The 25588-nt window shown below is 54.3% G+C and overlaps 1 protein-coding gene across 1 annotated transcript; it reads left to right on the top strand.

The window, feature by feature from the left end:
• Positions 1-2409: 2409 nt before the first annotated feature.
• On the top strand, positions 2410-25029 carry Rapgef3 (Rap guanine nucleotide exchange factor 3). Its single transcript, XM_051160297.1, has 28 exons — positions 2410-3191; positions 3627-3839; positions 9428-9481; positions 9571-9677; positions 9871-9992; positions 10377-10545; positions 11152-11236; positions 11853-11913; positions 11999-12075; positions 12272-12418; positions 12755-12867; positions 13142-13230; positions 13452-13530; positions 13719-13878; positions 13969-14051; positions 14610-14649; positions 16783-16864; positions 17242-17388; positions 19551-19648; positions 20033-20158; positions 20245-20426; positions 20673-20763; positions 20868-20918; positions 21948-22035; positions 22468-22532; positions 23153-23207; positions 23310-23381; positions 24611-25029. Exons 1-28 carry the CDS (start codon positions 3186-3188, stop codon positions 24727-24729), a joined length of 2781 nt encoding a protein of 926 aa, XP_051016254.1. The 5' UTR covers positions 2410-3185; the 3' UTR covers positions 24730-25029.
• The last annotated feature ends 559 nt before the right edge of the window (positions 25030-25588 follow it).

Raw genomic sequence — 25588 nt, 5'->3', positions numbered from 1 at the left:
CTAGTGGGTGCTGAGGATAATTAGCATTTATCTGTCTAAGACACACTTATCAGGCATGTCATGACAGACAGTTGGGGGGTGGGGTGGATGCTGCGACAGAGCATGGCATGGTCACCTTCAAGGTGACATCCTTCCCAGTCCCCTGACCCTCCAGGCCTCAGCCTCAGTGGAACAGCCAATGAGCAATAACTGCACCAGCAGCGGTGGCTAGGTCCCATCACGAATCCCGAGAAGACCCACTGGACTGGCAGGCAGCAGGGAACCCGACTGCTGCCCCAGAAGGGATGTGTGATCGATCCTTTTTGGTGGCTCAGGCCACCAGTGACTAGGTGAGCACAAAAGCCAACACTGTAGCTTCCCAGGACAGAGAAGATGAGGGCAAGATGGGGCCTGTATGTTTGGGACACTCACTGTTGCCCATTTGAGCAGCTTTTCTTCAGGCACTTCCTCTGTCCTACTTTTCTTTTCTTTTCTTTTTTAAAAGATTTATTTATTTATTATTAAGCATACAGTGTTCTGCCTCCATGTAATACCTGCAGGTCAGAAGAGGGCATCAGATCACATTACAGATGGTTGTGAGCCACCATGTGGTTGCTGGGAATTGAATTCAGGACCTCTGGAAGAGCAGACAGTGCTCTTAACCTCTGAGCCATCTCCCCAGCCCCTGTCCTACTTTTCTTGCTGCCTTGACAAACAAAAAGCAACTTAAGGAAGGGCTTGTTTTGAGCCACGGTCTGGAGGTGCCGTCCATTGAGGAGAAGGTAAGGCAACAGGAGCGCTAGGCAGCTGGTCACACCGGGAAGGGTGAACGGTGCTCAGCTTACTCTTCATTCAGGGACATTTAGACCCTGCCTGGTTGTCGGGACAGTGCAGCCCTCATTCAAGGTAGGTCTTTTTTTTTTTTAAGTTTTATTTATTTATGATTATGTAGACAGTGTTCTGTCTGCATGTACACCTGTAGGCCAGCAGAGGGCACCAGATCTCATTACAGGTGGTTGTGAGCCGCGCCATGTGGTTGCTGGGAATTGAACTTAGGACATTTGGAAGAACAGGCAGTGCTCTTGACCACTGAGCCATCTCTCCAGCCCTCAAGGTGAGTCTTATCTCTGAAAACACCTCACAGGTGCCCAGAGGTTCTCCTAAGGTGACTTTAAATCCTATCAGATGGATAATGAATTTTAACTGCCACGCCATGCCTGGCCCTGGCTGCCACACACGCACTGTCTCTCCTTGTGTCTTAGTACCCTCTCTAGGCATTGCTGTCTAGAGAAAAACTACAGTGCAGAGAGCCTATACAGGACTTCCTGGGAGCGAAGTACAACCAGACAACATGGGTAGGTTTGTGGCTGCATCAACAGGTGATCGATCGGTGCCTTGCTTCATCTCTCAGCATCTTTTCCACCTACCCTAAGCGGGCAGCAAGAATAAAAAATATACCATGTCGTGCCCCCCCCGGGGCCCCCCTTCCCACAGTTAGCTTCAGGAAACTCTTTTACAAGACCTTCTAGGCCACAGCTACCATCCTGAGGGCCCACCACTACTCCATTCCCAACTCTGGTTCTTTCCCCCAAGTACGCCGGAGACTACCCATCTCCTGTCCTTTCAGGCCAAGTATCCAAGCTATTCTTCCAAGCTTTAGCAACTTAAGTTGGAAGCCAGACTCCTTCCGGGTTCCTCCCTTTCCTCAGAGGAGTGCTAAAATCCTCACCAGTGTGTCTCGAAGGGTGGGCACCACAGATGGCTTGGAGTGTTTATTCAAAATACAGCTTTTCCATCTCATGCCGGTGGCTCACGCCTGTAATCCTAGCACTCAGGGAGGTAGAAGCGAGCGGATCTCTGTGAGTTCGAGGACAGCTTGGTCTACAAAAAAACTGAGTCCAGGACAGCCAAGGCTACACAAAGAACCCCTGTCTCAAAATAAAAGCAAAACAAAACAAACAAGAATTGTGCCATCAAGAAATCAGTTCTGGGTGGAAATGGCTATATTTAGCCCTACCTCCCCTTTCTAGGTTTAATGGTAGTGGGAAAGAGAAGAGAAAGGGCTAGAGAGCCCTAGAACGCTGGGGCCGTGATCCATGCCTTCTAAACTCTCATTAATGTCCGGAGCAATTACCGGACGCTACGGAAATCGCTGTCCCAGGTCAGTCTCTGTCCACTAGACAGCAGGAGCAAGTGTGACGAAGTGCCCGCAATCTGTGCAGCGGCGAAAATAAGGCCCAAGGAAGTATGGGGCCTCTGCCTTCACCCAGCCCGGCACAGGGGAGCACTGGTAAGGGGGAGACGTGGGTCCCCAGAGATCAGCCAGTCTTCGAAACTCGGCCACAAATCCAAGCCCCGGCACAGCCAAGCCATCCACTGTCCCTCTCTCCATCTGGAATGCAGTCTCTCCCCTCCAGCCTTAATTTCCCCACCCGCGCCAGTGTGTGCGATTGGGAGGGCAAAGGTGGAAGCCAGGCAGCGGGATTCCCCCATGGGAAGGCTGCCCAGATCCAGCCCTGGACTGCAGGAGACCCTGCGGACGCCCCTGGTCAGGAAGCGGTCCCAGCCCGGATTTCCCTCTCGGGTGGGGCCGCCATGACTCACTCCCTCCCCCGTCCATAGTTTCCTTGTTTGCATTTCTTCTCTTGGCCACGTGGCGGCGGGTGCAGCCATCACCACCTCTAACCCGCCGCCGGCACAGAGACAGGGGCATACATTCGTTGGAGCTTTGGGTCGGGAGCCTGAACCTAAGCAGCTGCTGGGCCTACCCCTTCCCCTATGCCCACTCCTACCGTAAAGCCCGTGCCTGCTCCCCGCCCCCTCAGCATGTCCCGGGGAGGGGAAGGGGCGGGCAGCGCAGGGGGTGTGACAGCTCCCGTCCGGACCAATGCCAGCTGCAGCTTCGCTTGAACGCCCTGTGCCAACTGGCTCTTACATCTAGGACCGAGGCGGAGGCTCGGAGTTTTTAGTCTTTGGGGGAGGGGTTGGGGGCTCACCCCCGCCCCCCAGCCCTCTACTCACCCAGTACGACGAGCCCTATCTGCCTAGCCCTGCAACCTGTCCTGCTGGAAACTGGCCTTTCTCTGCCTCCGGGGACTCACATTCATACCCCTCTAGGATTCCCGGGCGGAGCTGCCCTGGAGCGCACTAGGGATTCTCCAGGCTCTTGCTAAAGAGTGTACCGCAGTGTGAACTGGAGACGAAACATGAAGGTGGGTAAGGTGGGGCCGGGGTCAGGGCCAAGGAAAGCTGCTGGAAAGGGCGGGAGAGGAAGCCGACACGTGGGGAATTTGGGTGGGAGAGGGTGGTAGGGAGGAGAGTTTGAGGAAAAGCTGTTTCTGGATCTAGTGTGCGTGTACAGCCTCAAGCCGGGAAAGGTGGCCATGCCTTCAAGACATGGGTAGTGAGATGGGGCAGAATTCCCGTGAAGATTGAGAACGGTCTCGTCTTTGTGATTCAGCCGGGGACCCCTAGGTGCGCCAAGCCAGCAGGACCCGGGGCAGGTCTTCCTGTCCCTCCCCCGGCTCCTGGCAGGGCAGCCGCACCTCCGCCTGAGCAGTCCAAGTCCAGAGGACGCTCCGCCGGGGGTGGTAGTGGGGAGGTCCAGCTCCGGCTGATGGCTGTCCACTTTTCTCCTCACCCCACAGGTCAGCTGGCCAGGTGAGAACCACTGGCAGGTGGGCCCTGCTGTGGTGGAGAGTCCAGCTGTGGGGGCACCTCAGGTGGGAGGTCTCCCTGACGTCGTTCCAGAGGGCACGCTGCTCAATATGGTGCTGAAGAGGATGCACCGTCCCCGGTGCTGCTCTTACCAGCTGGTGTTCGAGCACCGGCGCCCCAGCTGCATCCAGGGACTTCGCTGGGTGAGTACCCTTCCCCGTCCAGGCTAGGCCAGGCCTGAAAGAATCTGGACTGTACTGCCGAAGGGTCAACCAGCTTGCTCCGGGGCAAATACATTTGGGTGGATACAAGGCAGGAAACTTTGGTGACGGTGTGTGTGGCTGCTCACACAACTAGAGTCTGTATGACCCGTGTGCACGGCGGGCTGGGCTGCCCCATTCAGCCTCCTGTGAGCAAGAAAGGGTTTTTATCATGTATCCATCACCTACCTCCGGGTGCCAGGCATTGACTTATGTGTTGTGGATTCTTTCTGTGTGGCAGTGGGAGATGTGGGGCCAGGTCAAGCGGGGGGTGGGGGGTGAAATTAGCTTGGTTACTGTTCTTGACACATCACCGTGGCAACGGGCTCCTTTAGGGAACAATTGAACTAGGCTGAATCTGGTTGTTGGGTTTTTTTTTGTTTTTGTTTTTTTTGTGTGTGTGTGTTGTGTTTTTTTTTTTTTTTTTCCTGTTTTCTTTTCTTCCCCCTCCTGGGGTGAAACATTTGTGTGGATAAAGCTTGGCACCTGGCCATCCGGGTACTGAAGAGATTTCAGAGCAGAGACGGATGACTGCTGAAGGCAGCCAGTGGGAAGGGCCAGGCATGTGTATTTGTAGGGGGCAGAGGAAACTGAGTGGGTGGTGGAGAGAAAACAGGAGTGAGTGACAAATCACCACTGTCTCCTTTTTTCCTATCTGGTGGTCCAAACTCTATATCCATTTCTAATATAGGGGCTGGGTTGAGAAAGCCCCAAGGAGGCCTACAGGGGCAGACCCTCTGCACTGGAGTTGAGTCCCCGCTTATCCCTCTGTCCTTGTCCCTGGCTTTTTCTAATAGGAATGGGAGTTGAGGGGGCTGGTCTGACCCCACATCTCTACCCTGGCTCTGGGTCACCAAGGTAACTCCTGCTGGGATCTAGCTGCCTGGAACCCGCCCTCCTGCCTTCCCTTTCAGGCTATAATTACTTGTGCATTTCCTGTCCCCTTCCCAGTTTGGAGAAGCTAGGTGGGGGGTGGGAGAAGGTCAGTTACCAGGACAATGAGGTCACTGGGGAAATCTCTTGGGATCCGCAGTCCCGGAGAGAGTGGAGGAAGTCGCCCGCCCCGCGCCCGCCAGTCTCCCTCTCGAGAACCCTAAGACCTCGGAAAGGAAGGGTCAACTTGTAAGGGAGGCTGGAAACACAAAGGTAGAGTGGAAAAGGGGCCAAAGGTTCAGAAACAAGGCCCTCCTCTGCCAGGTAGAGGGGGCAAGGGGGAAGGCTGGTGACTAAAGTGTTTAGATTTTTAGGGCTAGAGACCACTGACCCTCCTCCATCTCTGTACCATGTTCATTCTTGAGGGGTGGAATGAGGTAGGTCCTGTCTATTGTGCCTGTGTTTAAGGAGCTCTCTGACCCCCTTGGAGGCTGCACTTCTGGACTCTTATGGCTCATGAAGTGTTCCTGTGAGGGAACCGGTGTCAGCACGGCATGTGCGTGCCCAGGGTGAAGAAAGAGAGAGCGCCCAGAGGCGGCGAAGACAGGGCTGGGTGATTCGGGCTGCACCTACCTCTTTAGGAGAAGAGCTCGTGAGAGAGCAGGCCAAGAGGAAGTCAAAGCAGGGTACATCAAGGGAAACTTTCTGACCATGGCTTAGGTGGTATAGCACTGGGGTGAAGAACAAACACCTTTGAAAAATATGAGGGAGCGACGAGGTTTGGTTAGTACATGTAGGAGCAGAAGAAAGATCAGGGTGACTTTGCGTAGGCTCCACAGGCTCAAGCAAGCCTGGAATGCTTGACAGTTTTTGAGGGAAATTGGCTCAATTCTCAGCAAATCCATCCAAATGATGAGAGTGGCTAAGAGTCACAATACTTGTGTCCCATGTCCCATATAACAGCTTCCTGTTTGCCTAAATATGTTTCACAGCAGTCTGGGGGGTGGCGGGTGGCAGCCCTAATGGTCTCTTCTTACGCTGTGACAAGGGAGGCACAGAGAGGTCAGTCAAGCGTCAGAGCAAGAGCTGCCCAGCTGCTGAGTGGCTGAGCTGGGGTTTGTACCCAAGGCCCTATCTACAAACTGGTTCTGACCCTCCTCTGTGTCCCTGCTCCATGCACAACCTGGCCTAGGACCTTAGCCACAACCAAAGGAACTGGTCTGATGGGTCCCCACGATGTCTGGCTCCCTGGCTGTCCTGCCAGCCAAGCTGTGACACTTAGTGGCAGGAAATGAGGGTGGGGCCGGCCATCAGGCTACAGCCAGCACCTCCTCTTTTTTTTCTGTCCCAGGCCCATATGTCAAGGCAGTAGATAGGTACAAATAAGATACGAGAGAGCAGCGGGCAGAGTGGAGCATGACTTGAGTCCCAGCACCTGGGAGGCAGAGGCAAGCAGATCTCTGAATTCGAGGTCAGCCTGGTCTATAGAGTGAGTTCCAGGACAGCCAGAGCTACACAGAGAACTCTGTCATGAAAAACTAAAAAAAAAAAAAAAAAAAAAAAAAAAAGGAAGAAATAAGAAATCTGGGGTCAGGCGTGGTAGCGCATGCCTTTAATCCCAGCACTCAGGAGGCAGAGGCAGGTGGATCTGTGAGTTCGAGGCCAGTGTTGTCTACAAAGAGAGTTCCAGGAGAGCCAGGGCTATTACACAGAGAAACCCTGTCTTGGAAAAAAAGGAAGGAAGGAAGGAAGGAAGGAAGAAAGAAAGAAAAGCTGGGTTATAATTCCAGCACTCAGGAGGGAGAGGCTGGTGGATCTCTGTGAGTTCGAGGCCAGCCTGGTTTTATAAAGTGCATTCAGGACAGCCAAGGCTACACAGAGAGGCACAGAAAAAAAAAAAAAAAATCTGGGTTATTGCATTGACATTTTCCAAGTAGTTACTGTGGAGCAGGCACCATTCCAGGGGCTCGAGATTATTGACCTATTTAAATAATACGATAATAACTCTCTGGGGCAGGTACCATTATTATCAATCCGCTTCACAGGCAAGAAGCTCGACTACTGGGAGCTTAAGTCAGCCTTAGCTTCCACACCCTGGCTGCCATTCAGAAACCTGCACTTGAACCCAGGCATCTGGAGGCCACACGCGTGCCCACTGCTGTTCATTAACCGTCCTTTCCCTGCCCATTGCGAAGGTTCCTGTTTGTGGAAGCATTGCAGGGGCACAGCCGGGCTGTGCTCACAAGCCTGTCCCCTGTTCTGCCTTCTATGGCTGTGACCAGCTCTGAGGAAGTCCAGGAGCTGAACTGGAGAGATAGTAGGGCTGAGGCAGAAAGCTCGGGTGTGAATCCTGTTAGCCCCCTGGTAGGGTAGGTTATGTGACTTTTTTTTTTCTCCTGGCTGTGAAATAGAATGCAAACACCTGCTTCATACGGTGCCAGTGGCTGGCGACACCTAGGATCTTCCCTTTCTGAGCAACTGTGTGACCCTAGGCAGTGAATTTGGCTCTCTTGAATTCAGCTTTCTTTAGCAAAATAAAATGCCGTGTGGTTGCATTTCTCAGGCCACTGTTAAGACTCCCGTGCCCATCCCTTGGGGTAGGGCAGGAGGCAGGAAGTGACCAGCTTGGTCATGTGGCCTCCTAGGTCAGGATAATTCCAGGAAGGGTGGGCTAGGCATGTCGCTCAGCTGCTAGAGTGCTTGCTTAGCATGCCTGGAGCCCTGACATCCTAAGTGAGGCCAGCCGATCAGATGTTCAAGGTCGACCTCAGCTACTTAGTGACTTCAGCCTGGACTGCATCTTCAAAAACCAAAACAATCAAACAAAATGAAACCGACCCCAAACCAGGGGCTGAAGAGGTGGTCTTGTGGAAAAGAACATTTGCTGATCTTGCAGTGGCCCCAAATGTGGTCCCCAGCAACAGTGTCACAACTACCTGTATGTAACTCCAGTTCCAGGGAATCTGACATCCTCTTCTATGAACCCAAGAGCATGAACACACACACACACACACACACACACACACACAATCTAACAACAACAATGGAGCCTGGGCTACAGCCTGGGCTGTGGGCAACAAAAGGAGCTGGGGCAGGAACTAGGGTGACTTGGGCATTTTGACATGAATAACAAGAAGTCATTAGCACTCGGGCACTGTTTGTTCCAACACAGGGCCTGGCTGGATAGCATTCCTGACCTTCCTCCCTTCCTGACTCCTCCTCATTTCCTGTCCTTAAGTCTCTAGGGCTGTGTGTCTGGCACTGGCCTGGGCCCCATGACCCGGGCAGGGATACCCTTGGGACACCTAGTGACTTCTACCCCAGGGTGGGCTAGGCACCCATGCTAGACCTCAGGCCTCTGTCTGGATATAGTGAGAAAATGCCTGTGCCTAGGACCTGCCAGTCTCGGGGAGAGGACTTGGTTCTCGGAGCTCTAGCCAATGCTTTTCTGGGTCCTTGAGTGTAGGTAGATGTGATGGGTGGCATGGGACTGGTATTGAGAGCACTTTGGGTGGGCGCTCCAGTTTACCCATGGCTGGCTGGCAGCCCTGTGCAGTTTGTGGCTGCATTATGTGGGGCGCGTGAATTCACCTCAAGTCTTGTTCCTCTGACAGTCGGTCACAAGGGAACAGATCATCTCTGCTCTGCCTACCACACCTAGGCTGTGGTGCTATCGGGGAAGTGGCTGTGCTCTGTGGGCTGTAAAGCAAGCCTGGGGAGGGCTAGTAGAGAGCAGGGCAGCCTGTTCACAAACTCTCCATTTTCAGATGGTTGGAAAAGAGGGTTGCGAGGGGCCTTCGTGGCTGATATGCCAGGGCACACATGCCCCCAGAGTCCCTGGTGGTGACATTGCTACCAAGTGCCTTGTTAGGCAATGTTTCTATAGTAAACCAGCCGTCTGCGCTGCCAAAGCCTCACTGACCCTTACGGGGGTGTAGCTTGCAGTATCACCTAGAAAGAAGCAAGCCTTCCAGCTGCAGGCCCTCCTGTGAGGCCCTCCCGTGCCTCACTGAATAATGGAAGCTAACGTATGTATAGCCATACACGCGGCAATGGTTAAACATGCAGTCTACATCAACTCACGGGGGCCTTCTGAAAGCCGGCAAAGTGCTTTGATTTATGCTTTAGAGATTTTTGTACATAAAAAATATTTCCTTCAGGGTCACACCATTAGTACAGAGCCTACGTCCAGGGTTTGTGTTTTCATTAAGTGAGTCACAGGCCTTCAGAGACAGCCTTGTTGTTGGGCCTAGTAGACCTGAGTTTGGGGTCAAGCTGGGAGCTAGTGTTCCCAGGCCTCTTAGGAATTTTTTATCATGTCTTTCAAACTTCCTCCAGCTCCACCTCCAACCAGCCACACACACAGGGCCTATTTGCTTGGTAGTCTGAGCACATGGGTGCATAGATTAAGGACCTTGGGGCTCTCGTGTGCACCACACTAGAGTGGGAAAACATGTCTTCCGGGAGGAGCAGCAGCGTGGGGGAAGAGGTGGTGTTTTGCACACCAGGCATGCAACACATGTTTATTTGTGGCATAAAGGGTGGATGATTAGGGCCAAGACTCTGGCAAGGGCAGTAGTGAGTGGGACCCGGAGGAGCCCCATTCCTTGAGTTTACAGGCCTTCCACTGATGGGCAAACTCTCCTTCCTACCCTCAGACACCTCTTAACAACAGTGAGGAGTCCCTGGACTTCACAGTGAGCCTGGAGCAGGTATGAGCTGAGGAAGGTAGAGCTGGGAGGGGCCAACAGGCTTTCCGGGTCCGGGGGGCCTAATTTGCGGTGCCCTCCCTTCACCCCAGGCCACCACAGAGCGTGTGCTCAAGGCAGGGAAGCTGCTGCGTCGCCATCTCCTGGCCACCCACCCTACTCTCATCCGAGATAGGAAATACCATCTCCGACTCTATAGGTGAGTGGAGAACGGGGGTCCAGCCTACTCTTTACATGTACCCTGCCGATATCTTCCCTTCCCTGCTCTCCACACATCCCGTCCCGGCCGTGCTTTGTGGGGGAAGAACTGGGCATGCGCCTAGGTGGCTCCTTTGGATAGAGTTCCGTCTCACCCCCACTTTGATTCTCTGGACTCTTTCCATTTCCCACAGGCAGTGCTGCTCTGGCCGCGAGCTGGTGGATGGGCTCTTGGCTCTGGGGCTCGGGGTCCATTCGCGGAGCCAAGCTGTGGGCATATGCCAGGTGTTGCTGGACGAGGGTGCCCTTTGCCACGGTGAGCTGAGCTCAGATGGGGCACTAGGGCTGGGTGGGGGGTAGGGGGGGCTGACCTGGGGAGTGGACTCTGTTTGGAGCCGTGGAGAGGCTTTAAGGCAGTGGTTCTCAACCTTCCTAACGCCACGACCCTTTAATAAGATCCTCGTGTTGTAGTGACCCTCCCAACCATAAAAGTATGTAGCTGCCTCTTCATAACTGTAGTTTTGCAGTCGTTATGAATTGTAATATAAATATTTGATATGCAGGATATCTGATATGCGGCCCCCAAAAGGATGGCGACCCGCAGGATGAGAAGTGCTAGCATAAGACATTGTGATGGTACTAGAATTAAGTCCAATACCTGGCCTAATTTTCTCTTCTCTGCTATGCCTCGGCTCCCCAGTGAAACACGATTGGACCTTCCAGGACCGAGATGCCCAATTCTACAGGTTCCCTGGACCACAGCCGGAGCCGGTGGGAACTCATGACGTGGAAGAGGAGCTTGTGGAGGCAGTGGCCCTACTCTCCCAGCGAGGGCCGGATGCCCTGCTCACTGTAGCACTCCGGAAGCCGTGAGTGGAGAGCCCTGCCCTCCATCCTGCTCTCACACAGCCTTCAGTTCAGTCCTCATAGGCTCTCAGATTCATTGGGGAGGGAGGAGGGGCTGGAGGATAGAGGTGGGGGGGGGGTGGAAGGACCTAGAAGGAAGGGAAGCCTGAGCTCAGCTTTCATTCCACCTTGGACTGGCCGTGTGATCTCAGCCTCCCCATCCTAGTCTGTTTCTCCTTCTAGTCCTGAGGGTGTTGGGCCAGAGGGTCCAAAGACCCTCCCCAGGGACAGAGGGTATGGGTTTTGGACAGAAGCAAGTCAGGGTTCAAATTCTAGCCCAACCAGCTCCTCACTGGGTAACCTTGGACCTCTTCAGCAAGCTTCCTGTTCTGTCCAGTGAGGACAATAGTGCTCACGTCAACGTCGTGAGGATGAAATGAAATAATGCGTGAAAGATGTTTAGCGCAGTGCCTCCGACCTGGGGCTCACCCACAAAGCCCGGTATTGATAACAGTGGATTGACTGATAGTTGTGGACTAGCCATCTGGCCCCAGACTCCAGCAGGCAGGTGGGGGTGGCTCCTCCATGGCTCCGGGCCACAGTTCTCAAGGCTTCCTCTGCTCCTGCAGCCCTGGTCAGCGGACGGATGAAGAATTGGAACTCATCTTTGAGGAACTGCTGCACATCAAGGCGGTGGCCCACCTCTCCAACTCAGTCAGTACACACCACAGGCTTGCTCTTTAGCCAGACTCCTTCCTATTGCTGCATGGTGTGTGTGTGTGTGTGTGTGTGTGTGTGTGTGTGTGTGTGTGTGTGTGTGCAGGGGTCATCTTCTCCCCTTTGTTTATGCCTTGAAGATTTCCACCTAATGTCTTCTTTTTAAAATTACAGTTTTAAGGTTATTTTGTTATTTCACGCATATGGATGTTTGCCCACACAAATGTCTTCGCACAGTATGCATGCCTGGTGCCCGTGGGATCTAGAATAGGACATGGGATTCCCCAGAACTGGCATTACAGATGGTTGTGAGTTGCCACCTGGGTGCTGGGAACCGAACCCAGGTCCTCTGGAAGAACAGCCAGTGCTCTTAACCACTGAGCTGTCTCCCCAGTCTCTCCACCTAATTTCTTACCATTAGCTTTCACACTAAATATTGGCCATTTCTTTCCCCTTACTTTGTCTCTGCCAGGGACATCCCAGGGACAAGTGGCCCAGCCAAAGCTCTGTCCTCCAGTGCTCTGTCTTTGGATTTTCCCTGACTCTCACCTTGTCCCTCTTTCCCCGAGGTGGCCTCTGTTGACCTTCTTTTTTTTTTTTTTCCCACCCCTAGGTGAAGCGGGAATTAGCCGCTGTTCTGCTCTTTGAACCACACAGCAAGGCAGGGACTGTGTGTAAGTTGGGTCGGCCACAGGGTCCAGGGCCATGGGGCGGTGGTTGGTGACAGGAGGGGACACATCTGATTAGTGCTTTTGTCAGTGTTCAGCCAGGGGGACAAGGGCACCTCATGGTACATTATCTGGAAGGGATCTGTCAATGTGGTAACCCACGGCAAGGTAAGCCCTCCCTCCAACCCCCCCCCATCCCCCCTCAGCCCCCGCAGTAGGTGTCAGTGCTTTATGCTTCGCATCCTCGTGGACACTGCTTTTGATAACCCCTGTCATGAGGCTGATCCCACGCGTGTGTCTCAGTCTGTCCCTCCCAGCAAGGGCTGGCTGGCAGGGGTGGCCTGTGACTGAGTCCTGGCTTCAGGGCCTGGTGACCACACTGCATGAGGGAGATGACTTTGGACAGCTGGCTCTGGTGAACGACGCACCTCGGGCAGCTACCATCATCCTTCGCGAAAATAACTGTCACTTCCTGCGTGTGGACAAGCAGGACTTCAACCGTATCATTAAGGTGCCATAGGGTGGGGGGCTGGGAGGGGTGGTGAGGACATAGTGCGGTACGGGGAAGAGTCACTGGCGTCAGAGAGAACTTGTAAGGAAACTTGGGATCTGGCTGGGCGTGGCCACCCAAGGTTTGGTGTGAGAGACCAGAGACTGGCAGGGTATAGAGGGTGGGGTTTGGGTCTGTGGAGGGGCTAACCTGGGGGGCGGGGTCTGATAAAGGTGGATCTGGAGAAGAGCCGAGGGTCCTTAGGAGCCTCTAGGACTCTAGGTTTGGAAGGGAGGTGGCACAGGAGCTCTGAAGAGGAGCCTAGTGTGTTGAGCACCTGTGTGGCTCTTTCTCCAGGATGTGGAAGCAAAAACCATGAGGCTGGAAGAGCACGGCAAAGTGGTGTTGGTTCTGGAGAGAACTTCTCAGGGTGCTGGCCCTTCCTGCCCCCCAACCCCAGGCAGGAACCGGTAACAAGCCTACCATATCTTTCCTTACCCAGCTCCACACTGCTCTGCGCTTAGCCATACCTCTCCCACTTCCCAGCCTTTGCTCCTTTTCCATGCCAGTCCTCTGGCCATCTGGGATTGGGAGGCATTGAGGAACTGGGCGGCAGTCTCAGTGGTCCCCTCTCCTGAGATGGAACAGGGCTGGCAGATCAGGAGGCATGATCAATTAGTGATGTCTGTCTGGGGAGGGGTGGTGATGGAAGGGCATGTGCGACTGCCCTGTTTTTTCCTCTAGCTATACAGTAATGTCTGGCACCCCAGAGAAGATCCTAGAACTCCTGTTGGAGGCTATGCGACCAGATTCCAGTGCTCATGACCCAACAGGTAGGGTCAGAAGACACTCTGCCCATTTTCTGAGTTACCAGGTGCTAGATTGGTCCACGCAGGCAGTTGGCTTGGGTGGAGAGCAGCACCGTCACAGGGGCTAAGCGTTGCTTCCTTTGCTTGTGCTGGACTTGGGGGAGTATGCTGCAGCTGCGCACATATATGGCTGTGCTATGATTTGGCTTCTGATGTCCCTTTCCGTCCCTAACCCTCCCCAACAGAGACATTCCTCAGTGACTTCCTGCTGACCCACAGTGTCTTCATGCCCAGCACGCAGCTCTTCGCTGCCCTCCTGCACCAATATCCTTCCAGCCTCAGGATGATATGGGTAGGGGATGAGATGGCTTGTGGAGGTGAGGGAAGGAATCCTTATCAAAGTGGCTGTCTGACGTTCCCCGGTGCCCGGGTCGGCCCCTGGTGCCCGTCCTCGGCTCAGGTGTGGTGGGTGGCCTCAGCAGTATGTCGTGGCTCCCTTGACTGGTACCCACCTTCCATGTGGAGCCAGCAGAGCCTGCCGGGGGCAGCGAGCAGGAACGCAGCACCTACGTCTGCAACAAGAGGCAGCAGATCCTGCGGTTAGTCAGCCGGTGGGTGGCTCTGTATGGCCCCATGCTCCACTCGGACCCCGTGGCCACCAGCTTCCTCCAGGTACCCAGGAGTACGGATGGGCTGGCTGGGCTGCCTGTGAAGCCGCAGCTGCAGCCATCTCCCGAGGTGCTAAGTCTTGACCCTTCACAGAAACTGTCAGACCTGGTGAGCAGGGATGCCCGGCTTAGCAACTTGCTGAGGGAACAGTGTCCGGAGAGGCGTCGGCACCACAGGTGACCCTCTGGCTGAAGTTCATATGTCTTCTTTGTGCAGCGGAAGCTGGGCTGCTGACGCTGGCCTATCCAGGGGCCTCAGTCTAGGCAGCTCGGTTTATCTCATTAGGTGTTCTTGTCAGCCCTCACTCCATTCCCATGTATGCTACAGTCATCCATTTGCTCAGTCTATACCTTGAACGCACTTGCATGCTTGCCTCTTCCAGTTGGCCAGTTACTGTGGGCTGTGGTACCCATGTCCACCAATCCTGCCCATCAACTCCTTTGGGTGTATATCTTGCTTCTGAAGACATCTGTGGGAGCAACTGGGGCTCAAGTGCAAGAGTTCATTCACAGCCCAGGAGCTTGTCTGTCCTTCCTGCTTCTCCCCACCCGTGCCTCTAGAAATCACAGAAGCGCATCTTGCCCTCTGCCCTGTGTACACTCCTCCGCACCTTCCTCTGAACTTCTCGGGCGGGCAAGATGGGATCCAGACCACTGTAGCTACTGGCCCTGAGCATGTCCTGCCGCAGAGGTCCTCAGCAGCCCTCTCACCTCCTCTCTCATTCCTCTCTACAGGTTGGAGAATGGCTGTGGGAATGCATCTCCTCAGATCAAGGTGCCCGCCCTGCCTCTTGTTTTTTGTTTTTGTTTTTGTTTTCCCCTCTGCATGGCCCAGCGTCTTCCCTCTGCCCCTCCAACCCCATCACCCAGAGCATCCTTGACCTATGGTTCGTCTGAGAGCCAAGGGATACTGGTGGGTGGTGGTGGAGGAGCTTAGATGACCCAATAAGGCCTGTCCCAGGCCTCCAGGTGGCCAGCCCACTCCCAGCTCGCGCTGCGGAGAGGATGTGGAGTTGTGACTGGAGCTGGCAGTTGAAGAGCAGCAGGAGAAAGGGCTGGGAAGAAAGTTAGCTGGAAGGCGGTCATAGGGACCGGTGCCTTGCAGGAGAGCCGGAAGCCGGAGGTTCTCACTGGCTCCTTCCGCTACAGCCGCAGTTGGCCTCACCACAGGACCTTTCTTTTAACTTTTTAGATCCTTCTTGTTCTGAACAGAAACAGAATGTGTGTTCCCTAGGGGGGCCCCCCCCGTCTTCCCATCTGGAGCACCCCCCCCACCCCCCGTTGTCCTCTTTGGCTTTTTCAAGGCACTCTCACCTTGTAGACTGTTTGCTAAGGGAACTTGACTCATTGCCTCAAACTTCTCATACCCAGAGTTCCCTTCACCCTGCTTGCTACTGTTCTTCCTTTCTGTTCGTCTGAGGCCACGCTCCTCTCCATACCCCAGAATTTGTGGTGCGTTGTGTGATCCTGTCTGTCACATCCCATCCAGACATCAGGGGGTGGTCATGAAGGGGCCACTTACTGGTTTTACACACTGATGTTGAGGAGTTAATGTCAATCAGGCCAGCGTGTCAGACACTATGCTGAACGCTGGATGGTGTGGCAGGAGGGGCCCCCTGGCTTGTGAGTTCACAAGTCACTAAAGCACTAAAGGAGCAGAGCTGTGAAATAGTCTCCTGATTTGTGAAGTCAGAGGAGCCCAGACGAAAGCTGACTCACTGGTTTACCCCGTGAGGGCTTAGAGAAGTGTCCAGGGAGCTGAGCCGAGGACAGAGAGGGCCTGGGGCAGCCCTGGAGGCAGGGGAGGAGGCCAGGAAGGCCCTGAAGGGGCCAGAGCATCCCTTCTCACATCCTAGCTACGAACTGTTGAGAGATTAAAGCAGACAGGCCATGGTGACTGTCTGCCCCTGGCTCGCTGTGGCTCTGCTTAGGTGCCTTAGAGGAAGTGAGTGGCTGTACCTGAGGGCTGAGGGGGAGTTTGGAGGTGATGAACGATTGCAGTAGGGACTAGATATTCCTGGGTAAGGGGAGTGCACTGGGGACCCATTTAAGTGAAGAACCCAGAAGAAAGTGACAAGCTCTGGGGAGTAAGGAGGAGCCTGAGCTCCGAATTGCAGAAAGGACTGAGTAGTGAAGGCAGGATGAGGGGACCCCTGGGTGCGGTACTTTTGGGGCAATGGGTCATGGTGAGGATGTATCTTTAAGGTGAACCCGGCACTGGTGGTAGCGGTTTGAACACTGTCTGTGTTCAGGTTGCAGTCCTTGTGGGGACTCTGAGGAAGCTGTCCAGGAAGGGGCAGAGAGAGCAGGGGACCAGCTCTGTTTAGAGGCAGAGAGAAAGTACCAGGTCTGGAAAGAGGAGCCCATGTTAGTTAGGGCAGCTCCTCAGGGAGGCTGTCTGACATTTGAGGCACACAGAGAGGGTGCAGCAAGTTTCTACCCTGGCCCTGTAGCAGCAACCGTGTCACCTCTGGCATATTACTTAACTTCTCTGAGCCTCATTTATCACATGCATAAAACGAGAATTAAAAATATTTTTTTCCTCCAAGAACTACTGTGAATATTTAGGTGCCCCAAACAATGCCTACTTTGTTGCAAACGCTAGCTGAGGGAAGGAGTAAACAAAAAACTGGGTCCAGGCATTTTTATCCCAGAACAGCTCTGGCCCTGTTTATGGAGGTGGCTGAAACAGCCCCCCCCCCCCCACATCAGATGACTGACCTGCGTTTGACCTCTGTGTCTCCTTGAGCCTGGCTCCCTGCCCTCCTGTGGCCAGCAAAGCCCCTGGCTGTAGGATGCTTTGCAGGTCCCTGCTGGTGATGACAAAGGCCCTCCCACCCACCCCACCCTCTACTTCCCTGTATGTCGTCTCTGGGCTCTGGAATCCTTTATTCCTTTTTCCTCTCAGGCCCGAAATGCACCTGTTTGGTTCTCTAGCCAGGAGGAGCCCCTCCCGAGCAGCACTGGTGCCATCCGAGTTGGGGACAAAGGTGGGTGACTGAGCAAGCCAGGCATAGATGACTGACATCAGCATTGCTGGCTGTCTCTGTCTCCCTGGCCTAGCTGGTGTTGCTCTGGGATGGGGGGGTGGGGAATGGGCGAGGGGGAGGGGGGCGAGACGGATGTGGGGCAGGATGTGATCTTCCTCAGGTCCTTTGCTATGATCGCCAAGCAGGTCTGCACCCTGTGCTTCTTTCTTAGGCACAGGCTCCCCAATGGGCCTGGGCAGCAACCTCCTGTGCTCTTTGCTTCTCCTTTTCTGGCCTATGGGAGTCTTCTTGATGCTGAGCTAGTAGGGCCCTGCTCCTTCCCCATGGGGTGCGGAGACCAGGCACCCGCTCCCAGCTCAGCTCCTCCTCCTCTCCAGTCCCATATGACATCTGCAGACCTGACCACTCGGTGCTGACCCTGCAGCTGCCTGTGACGGCCTCTGTGAGGGAGGTGATGGCGGCTCTGGCCCATGAGGACCACTGGACCAAGGGGCAGGTGCTGGTGAAGGTCAACTCCGCAGGCGGTGAGTTAGTTGTTCCTGGGAGGGCACCCTCAGATCCACATCCACACCCTTGAACTCAGAACGTCACACTCATGCCCTGTATTGGTGTCAGGGTTATTACCACAGCTCCTCTGGCAGCTTCAGAAGCAATGCTCTCGGTTGGCCCTCTCACTGGCTGTGGCTCCCAGGCCAGGGTGTGGGAGCTCTGTCTTTGAGCCCATTTGTAACACAGAGATAGTAAGATACTATGCCTTCCAGAGGGTTTGTGAGAATGAAACGAGCAAAGCTTTTAGAATGCTGACTGTCATGCGCCATTCTTACTTATCCATTTATTCCTAATGGCTATCTCTCCAGAGGACATTTTATCCCGTTTTTCAGCCATGAAGACCCGAGCTCTCCCCACCACACCCCCGTCTCGCCTCCCCTCCCCCTCGGCTAAATGCAGTCACTGAGTGGACTTTAGGCAGTCCTCACTCATCCAGCCAGTCAGCAGACCCCACAGTTTGCTTTCCGATTTGCAATAAAGAACACGGTAGAAGGAAATCCGGGGAGGCAACTGTACATTTCACCTTACAGCTCCACAGCCCACTGTGAAGGGAAGAAACTCGGTGCAGGAACCAAAGCAGAGGCCTTGGAGGAGTGCTGCTCACACTGCCTTGCCCCCCTTGGCTTGCTCCTATAGAACCCAGAACCGCCTGCCTGGGGTGGCACTGCCCACAGTGGGCTGGGCCTCCCAGATCAATCATTTAATTAAGAAAGTGCTCCACAGACTTGCTACAGGCCAGCCTGACTGAAACATTTTCTCAGTTGATGTTTCCTCTTCCCAAACAAGCCTGGCTTAGGCCAAGATGACAAACTAACCAGCATTGCAAACATTTTTAAAAAATGTTTCTTTTTTATCGTTTTTTTTTCCCCCATGTGTGTTGGTGTTTTGCCTAAATGTATGGTCTGCGCCACACATGTGTTTGATTGCCATGAAGGCCAGAAGAAGGTGTTGGATCTCCCAAAACTAGAGGTACAGGTGGTTGTAAACCACCAAGTGGGTGCTGGGAATCGACCCCAGGTTCTCTGGAAGAGAAACCAGCATGGTTAACTGCTGAGCCATTCCCCAGCCCTCATAGGAAACATTTTGGAGGATCGGCTATGTAGCCACGATGTGTTAAGTGCTAGGATTACACCTTGTCTGTCAAGTGAGCGTTATCATCGCGCTGTTGTGAGCGTCTGCTGCAGCTGTTAAGACTGCAGATACCCAGAAGGCACGCAACCAGGAGTCTAACACGTCTCTGTCCAGACTGTCACCTAGGTTATCAGCACCTGCTTCCCGAGAGTTTAGCATGTTAAAAGCTGTTGCTGTCCTTGAGCAGTGCAACTGGGGCCTGATGGTCAGAGCCCAGCACTCAGGAAATAGGTCCAACAGGCAACTGTGGCAGGGGTGGCTAAGAGAAAAGCCCTTGCTTTCCTGGAGTGAGCACACTGGAGCACACCTGTGTGCTCTGCTCTGGGAAGCACTGCCCCCTGCTGGTTACCTGGTGAGTTACCACTGGCCAAAGTCCTTTATGGAGACCCTACCGTGGTCGCAGTCATTTTCAGACAGCAATGCCAGTAAGGAGCTCTTTATTACAAATCCTCCTAAATTATATATAGAAATAACTTAATCAACAAGTGATTATAAAGCTATACACAAAATAGAAATACAAAATAGATGAGAAAACGAAAAATAGAAGAGCTGGCTTTTTCTCTGGATGCACGGATAGGCTTGTACGCCATACTTTGGAAGCCACTGTTGAAGGGACTGCAAGACTCAAAGCATTGCCAGTCCACAGCTGCTGAAAGCCAACATTTCCTAGTTTTTCAGAGGGCTTTTTTATCCGCATCTTTTACTTGCACCAGCCACGCTTATCAAAGTGACCTGGGAAGTGGCTGAGGTAAGTCCTGCGGGCCTCAGTTTATGAAGGAGGAAACAGAGGGTCAGGGAAGGAGAAGCCTTATCCTGAGACCTGACCAGTCTCAGGTGCTGCCCTGAGCCGGTGCGGCAGGCAGCGTCTACACACCTGTGTGCGTAGAGGCTCTATTTAGCCATTGCGGGAAGAAGAAAACTCAGATATGCGGGGCCTCCAGCCGGTCGGTCCCTGGCTTCCCTCCCAGCCACGTCCCCTCAGCACAGGGCCCTGCTGTCTCCGCAGATGTTGTTGGCCTGCAGCCAGATGCCCGTGGTGTGGCCACATCCCTGGGGCTCAATGAACGGCTCTTTGTTGTGGACCCACAGGAAGTGCACGAGCTGGTAGGGACAGGCAGGTTGCCAGACCTGGGGGGAGGCAGGGTGGCTTCTGGGGGGTGGGACCCAGAGAAGGGGGGGTGTTTTGCTCTGGCTATTGAGGCTTCACGGGGAAGAGGGAGGCCCTGGTCTCAGCATCCGGAGATGCCAAGGTAGAAAGAAGGACCAACTCCAGGCCCTCAGGGGCTCAGGCCAGAGTTCCAGCATGAGAGAGCTATCAGAACAATGGTGCTCCCCCCCAGGCTCCCAGGGGAGCCCACATTCCAGTGGCCACAGACCCAAGAAACCCCTCCACTTCGAAGTGCCCTGTCTTTCCACTGTCACCCTCACCACAGGCAGGGCCTTTGCCCCAGGTCCTCCTCCTCATGCCTGAGCGTTCTACCCCTGCAGACCCCACACCCGGAGCAGCTGGGACCCACTCTGGGTTCCTCTGAGATGCTGGACCTGGTGAGTGCCAAGGACCTGGCAGGCCAGCTGACAGAGCACGACTGGAGCCTCTTCAATAGGATCCACCAGGTGCAGGAGGTAGCACCGAGGAGGAGGAGGAGGGTGTGGGCGGGACACCAGGCCTAGCATGCTGACCTGGCCTCTGCCTCGTCCAGGTGGAGCTCATCCATTATGTACTGGGCCCCCAGCACCTGCGGGATGTCACCACGGCGAACCTGGAGCGCTTCATGCGTCGCTTCAACGAGCTGCAGTACTGGGTGGCCACGGAGCTCTGTCTCTGCCCTGTGCCTGGCCCCCGGGCTCAGCTGCTCCGGAAGTTCATCAAGCTGGCTGCCCAGTGAGTGCTTCTTGGGAATGCTGGGGTGTGTGTGGAGATGATGGGGTACAGTGGGGCAGTGGGATGTGTGGCCAGTCCTGCAGCCACCATTTCTTAACCCCGTTCCCTGCCCGCTGTGTTACCCAATCTGCCTTCCCTTTGTTGCTGGGTCCCCAGAGCCTTTGCCTCCTAACTCACTCACCCTACAAAAGCATCACTGGGGATGTGGCTGTTTCCCCTGAGAGTGTCTGGGTCTTGTGCTTGCAGCCTCAAGGAACAGAAGAATCTCAACTCTTTCTTTGCGGTCATGTTTGGCCTCAGCAACTCAGCCATCAGCCGCCTAGCCCACACCTGGGAGGTAGGTGCCCGGGAGGATCCAAGGCCAGGCCTCTGCCTTCCTGGGTGGTGGTAGAGTGGCTCTCTCTTCCCAGCCATGGCCCCTCACCTGTCTCATCTTCACAGCATCTGCCCCATAAAGTAAGGAAGCTGTACTCCACCCTGGAGAGGCTGCTGGTGAGTGCTTGGACCATTTCTACTTTCTCGGGACCCACCTCTGGGCCCTTCATAGTTTTCAGTGCATGCCTAGGGCCTGGATCCCTCTGGTCTGTGTTTGTGGGAACTGGCTGATGGTGTGTGGTATAGTGATGGGGGCCTTGTGTCATCCTGTACCCATTGCTATTCACATAGGGGACATTTGTCCTGGATATGTGACTACAGCAGGCCCAGGGATGTCCTGAGTCTGACATTCAGGAGGAAGTTAGAGGTGCCAGACTGAAGTTGCTCTGCCCAAGGGTTCAGGCTGATGGCCAAGCATGACAGCAAAGATAGACTGAGATCTTTTGTTCCTTGAAGTTGTGAGCAGAAGACCCACTGTGTGTGTGTCAGGATGGAGGCTGTCCCACTGTGTGTCAGGATGGAGGCTGTCCCACTGTGTGTCAGGATGGAGGCTGTCCCACTGTGTGTCAGGATGGAGGTTGTCCCACTGTGTGTCAGGATGGAGGCTGTCCCACTGTGTGTCTGTCAGGATGAAGGTTGTCCCACTGTGTGTCAGGATGGAAGTTGTCACTGGCCCCTCCAGGACCCTTCAAGGGCTTGCAGGCCAGACTTGTAAGACAAAAGTGAGGAATGAGTCAGGGGCTGAGCTTCCTGGAACTTTTAAAGGGTTTGTAGTGTTCTAAAGAGAAGAGCAGCAAGGTGTTTTCAGCCTTGGGGGTTGTCAAGAAATCTGGTCACTTCATGGGATCAAGGGATTCAGGGGAACACACCCATCAGAGAGAAAGGCTGAGAGAGGTTCCCCAGAAACCATGAGGCCTCTGTGATAAATCACCATGAGGATTTCCTGGGGTTCCTGGGAACTGAGAAAGCCAGGCCTCATCGCGCTTTAGTCTAACACAGACCCTGCCTCATTGAGATCCTATATTAGGGGAAGCTGGCTTGGAGCTTCTCTGATGTGTCCTGGGACCCAGGTGAGGATGGGTCTGTGGTGGGCCATCATGTGCAGGGCAAAAAAGCCTCCCTCAGGGCAGCTTTTTCTCCTCACAGGACCCCTCGTGGAACCACCGAGTGTATCGATTGGCACTCACCAAGCTCTCCCCCCCTGTCATCCCCTTCATGCCTCTGTTGCTCAAAGGTAAGACCTGCCCTGTCCTCTGCCACTCCTGGGCCCCGCCTCCACTCCTGGGCCCCGCCTCCACTCCTGGGCCCCGCCTCCACCCCTGGGCCCCGCCTCCATGCCTCCACTCCTGGGCCCTGCCTCCACCCCTGGGCCCAGTGCACTCTGGTGATGACAGCTGAAGGGCTGACACGCAGGGAGCACTGAGCTAAATTAGGAGTTGACAAGCTTAAAGAAGCATTAAGACCAGAACCTAGCAGGGCTGCGTTGGAGGCCATGGTTGATGCCCCAAGAGATATCAGGGACTTGCCATGGCTCAGAGGCTGCAGGAGACTGAGGGCAGTGAGGGTGGGTCTGGGCCCTACGCTCCTGTTGTTCGCCCCTCACCCTTCCTGGGATGCAGGAGAGGAAGGAGTTTGGGGACCTATAAGCAAAGTCATCCCTTTGCAGACATGACTTTCATCCATGAGGGAAACCACACACTCGTAGAGAACCTCATCAACTTTGAGAAGATGGTGAGTTTGTGGAAAGTGGGTTCCCACTTCCAGTGTGGGTTGGCAGTATGACAGTTGCCTGAGAAGAGGCAGGGGTGGGTGAGAGTCAGCTGATAGATAGAACCCGAACCCAGGGGTGCATGCAAGTAACACACACATGGACGCACGCACGCACGCACGCACGCACGCACGCACGCACGCCCGCATGCCCAGGAGGCTGAGACAGAAGGATTCTGTGTGTTAAGAACAGGCTATAGAGAGACCGTGTTTCAAATAAAATAAAATAAAATAAAACTGAATATTGTTAGATAGCTCCTGCCTTATTCCACTGCATGTGGGAGGGTTCGCCTTCTATTTAGCCACTGGGGTGACAGCCTCAAACATGACACTGTTCAATAAGAGCCCCTTCCAGTCCTTTTCCCATCCTAGCCTTCCCCAATCTCTGTCTTCCAGCTACTGTCTCATTCCCCTTGAGCATTTGGCTGTGCTGGGTTGAGGCAGCCATAACCCTGTCTTTTATAGACCCCCCCCCCCCCCCGTCCCTGTGGACATGGCTCAGTGGGAGCCTCATTCCCAGCTTCCCACATGCAGGCCACAGTCTGGGCCCACGGGCCAGCTCTCATGTCTTGTGTTGTCCGCAGCGAATGATGGCCAGAGCTGTGCGCATGCTTCACCACTGCCGGAGTCATAGCACTGGTAAGAGGGGATCCCCGCCCCCCAGGTGAGAGCCCCTCAGCGCTCCCAGGGAGGCCCTGCATGATCATCTCCCTGATGACTCCTCCCTTTCACTCTGCCCAGTGCCTCTGTCCCCACTCAGAAGCCGAGTTTCCCACATCCACGAGGACAGCCAGGCATCAAGGATCTCCACGTGTAAGAGCCGGGATGGGGGGTTCTGATAGTAGTTGGCATAGCCGGGGAGGGACAGGGACAGGTGCTTACGGACTGTACATTGACACCTGTATGGGACAGGTCCAGCTGCTGGCCCAAGTTAAAGAGGAAGTGATGGAGGAGGAGCCTGCGTGCTAACTCCAGCCTATGTATTTATCTGATGGGAGTTGCATGTGGTTAAGGGATGGTCACAGCATATGGCTTCTATCACAGTGCCCTTCCTGTGTTCACAGATGCAACCGTGCTGATAATATATTGAGCCTTTGGCTCAGTCCTCGTAGGACTCAGATGATAACCTGGTTCTCCACTGTCCACTGCCACCTCTCTCTCCCTACAGCAGCCACTGTGATGAACTTTGAGTTACCTACTTCTGCTTTTTATTTTATATTTTGTTCATTTAGTGATTGATTGATATTTGAGACAGTCTTGCCTCATAGCCCAGGCTGGGATTCTAAGCTTGTGCCATATCCTGTGCCCTTAAAAAAAAAAAAAAAGCCTTATTTCACATTCATGTGCTTCATACATATTGCAGTAAACTTTTTTTTTTCAGGTTTCCTTTTTTTTTTTTATTTTTATTTGTGTGTGCATGCACATGTATACACGTGTAGTAATGGATGCCATGCATATGTACATGTGTGCACGTGTGTGTGTGTGGTGGTCAGAGAAAATCCTTGGGTGGTGTTCCTCAGGTACCCACTCTCTCTTTTTTGTAAGACAATGTTCCACTGGCCTGGAGCTTACCACGAAGCTGAGGCTGGCTGGCTGGCCCCAGAGATCTGCTCCTGGGTGCTGGGAGTCAAAGCATGTGCCACCAAACCTGGCCATTTTTTTTTGTTTGGTTGGTTGTTGTTGTTTGAAACAGAGCCTAAAACTCTTCATCCTCCTGCCTCAGCTTCTGAAGCTTCGGGGTTATGAACAAGCTCCCCCACACCCAGCCTGTTTAGTTCCTTTTGAACTAGAAAAGGGGTATCATGCTGAGATCTGGGGTCTGGGATGATTCTTCTCGGCCACTGCTCTCCTGACTCTATGGTGGGGATGGATGCAACAGCAATAGGCTGGAGACTAGTGTTGAGAGGAAGCCAGGTGGGAGGGGGAGTGGAGATGAGGGGGCGGGGTAGGCATGAGAGAGCAGAGGCTGCTCCCTGGAGAGGGCAACGGTAGCTTTGGTGAAGTGCCTATGGTGCCTCTCTGAAGGCTCTCCTTTCTTTCAGGTTCCGAGCAGTCCCTGAGCACCCGGAGTCCAGCCAGCACCCGGGCTTACGTCCAGCAGCTAAAAGTCATCGACAACCAGCGGGAACTGTCCCGCCTCTCCCGGGAGCTGGAGCCATGAGGAAGCACTGGGCTGCAGCAGGCACTTCTTTCAGAGAAAGCCAGAGCCTGTGGGGCCAAGAGGTCCAGAGAGGCCAGCCACAGCTGGGCAGGGCTCTCCGAGGAGCGGACTCAAGGCCCTGGAGTGGGCAGCGTAGAGGCAGCTGTCCCCCATGATGACTGTCGGCTATGGAGATCTTTGGTGTGGAACTGAGCTGGCCAAGGGAAAGGGGGACATTGAGGCCCTGGAGTGGGTAGGAGAGCTGGGAGGTGCAGGACTCCAGTTCAGTGGAGAGCTTTCCCACCGGGCTTTTTTTTTTTTTTTTTTTTTTTTTTTTGCACATGCAGCTGTGCCTCTCGGTGGTCGCCAGGCGCAGGGCTTGTTTTTCACAGGGGCCAGAGAGCTCACATCTGCTCCGTGTATGTGCACTGGGTGGGGCCTTGCCTGGGAGAGGGTGGGAAGCTCTGCCTTTCTCTCCTCACATCTGAGATAAACAGCCTGATGTAGGCAGGGCTGTGGCCTGGAGTGGAGGTCCCTGTGGAGCTGCACCGTTTCCCATAAAGTAACAAAGATAACGTGTGTCCTACAGCCTGGGCGTGCAGCAGGGAAAGCCAGGGGAGGAGGTTGATCCACGGGTGCAGAAAAGCAGCCCCGCCATCTCAGACTGGGCTCCACAGAAGCAGAAAGTTGTGGGGTTGGCGCCAGTGTTGTGCTAGGCACCCAAGGGACCATCGGCTCTCAGAAAAGAAAAAAAAAAAGCCTATGAGAGTCCAGCTGCAGCTAGCACCTTCTACCTACCTCTTCCCCAGCCCTGGTCTCTCCATCTGCCCTTGATCCTCTTGGGTGGCTTTTGTGCTGAGCAGAGGCCTCAAGGGGGTTA

This window comes from Acomys russatus, chromosome 17 (assembly GCF_903995435.1).
Source record: "Acomys russatus chromosome 17, mAcoRus1.1, whole genome shotgun sequence".
NCBI classification, from domain to species: domain Eukaryota; kingdom Metazoa; phylum Chordata; class Mammalia; order Rodentia; family Muridae; genus Acomys; species Acomys russatus.
This window is presented reverse-complemented; position numbering and strand designations above follow the sequence as displayed.

Bases quoted from the DNA above. Each gene is read 5' to 3' on its own strand.
- Rapgef3 (XM_051160297.1), top strand. The intron at 9,678-9,870 runs GTGAGTGGAGAA...CATTTCCCACAG, and splicing joins TACCATCTCCGACTCTATAG to GCAGTGCTGCTCTGGCCGCG. The intron at 11,914-11,998 runs GTAAGTTGGGTC...TGCTTTTGTCAG, and splicing joins CAGCAAGGCAGGGACTGTGT to TGTTCAGCCAGGGGGACAAG.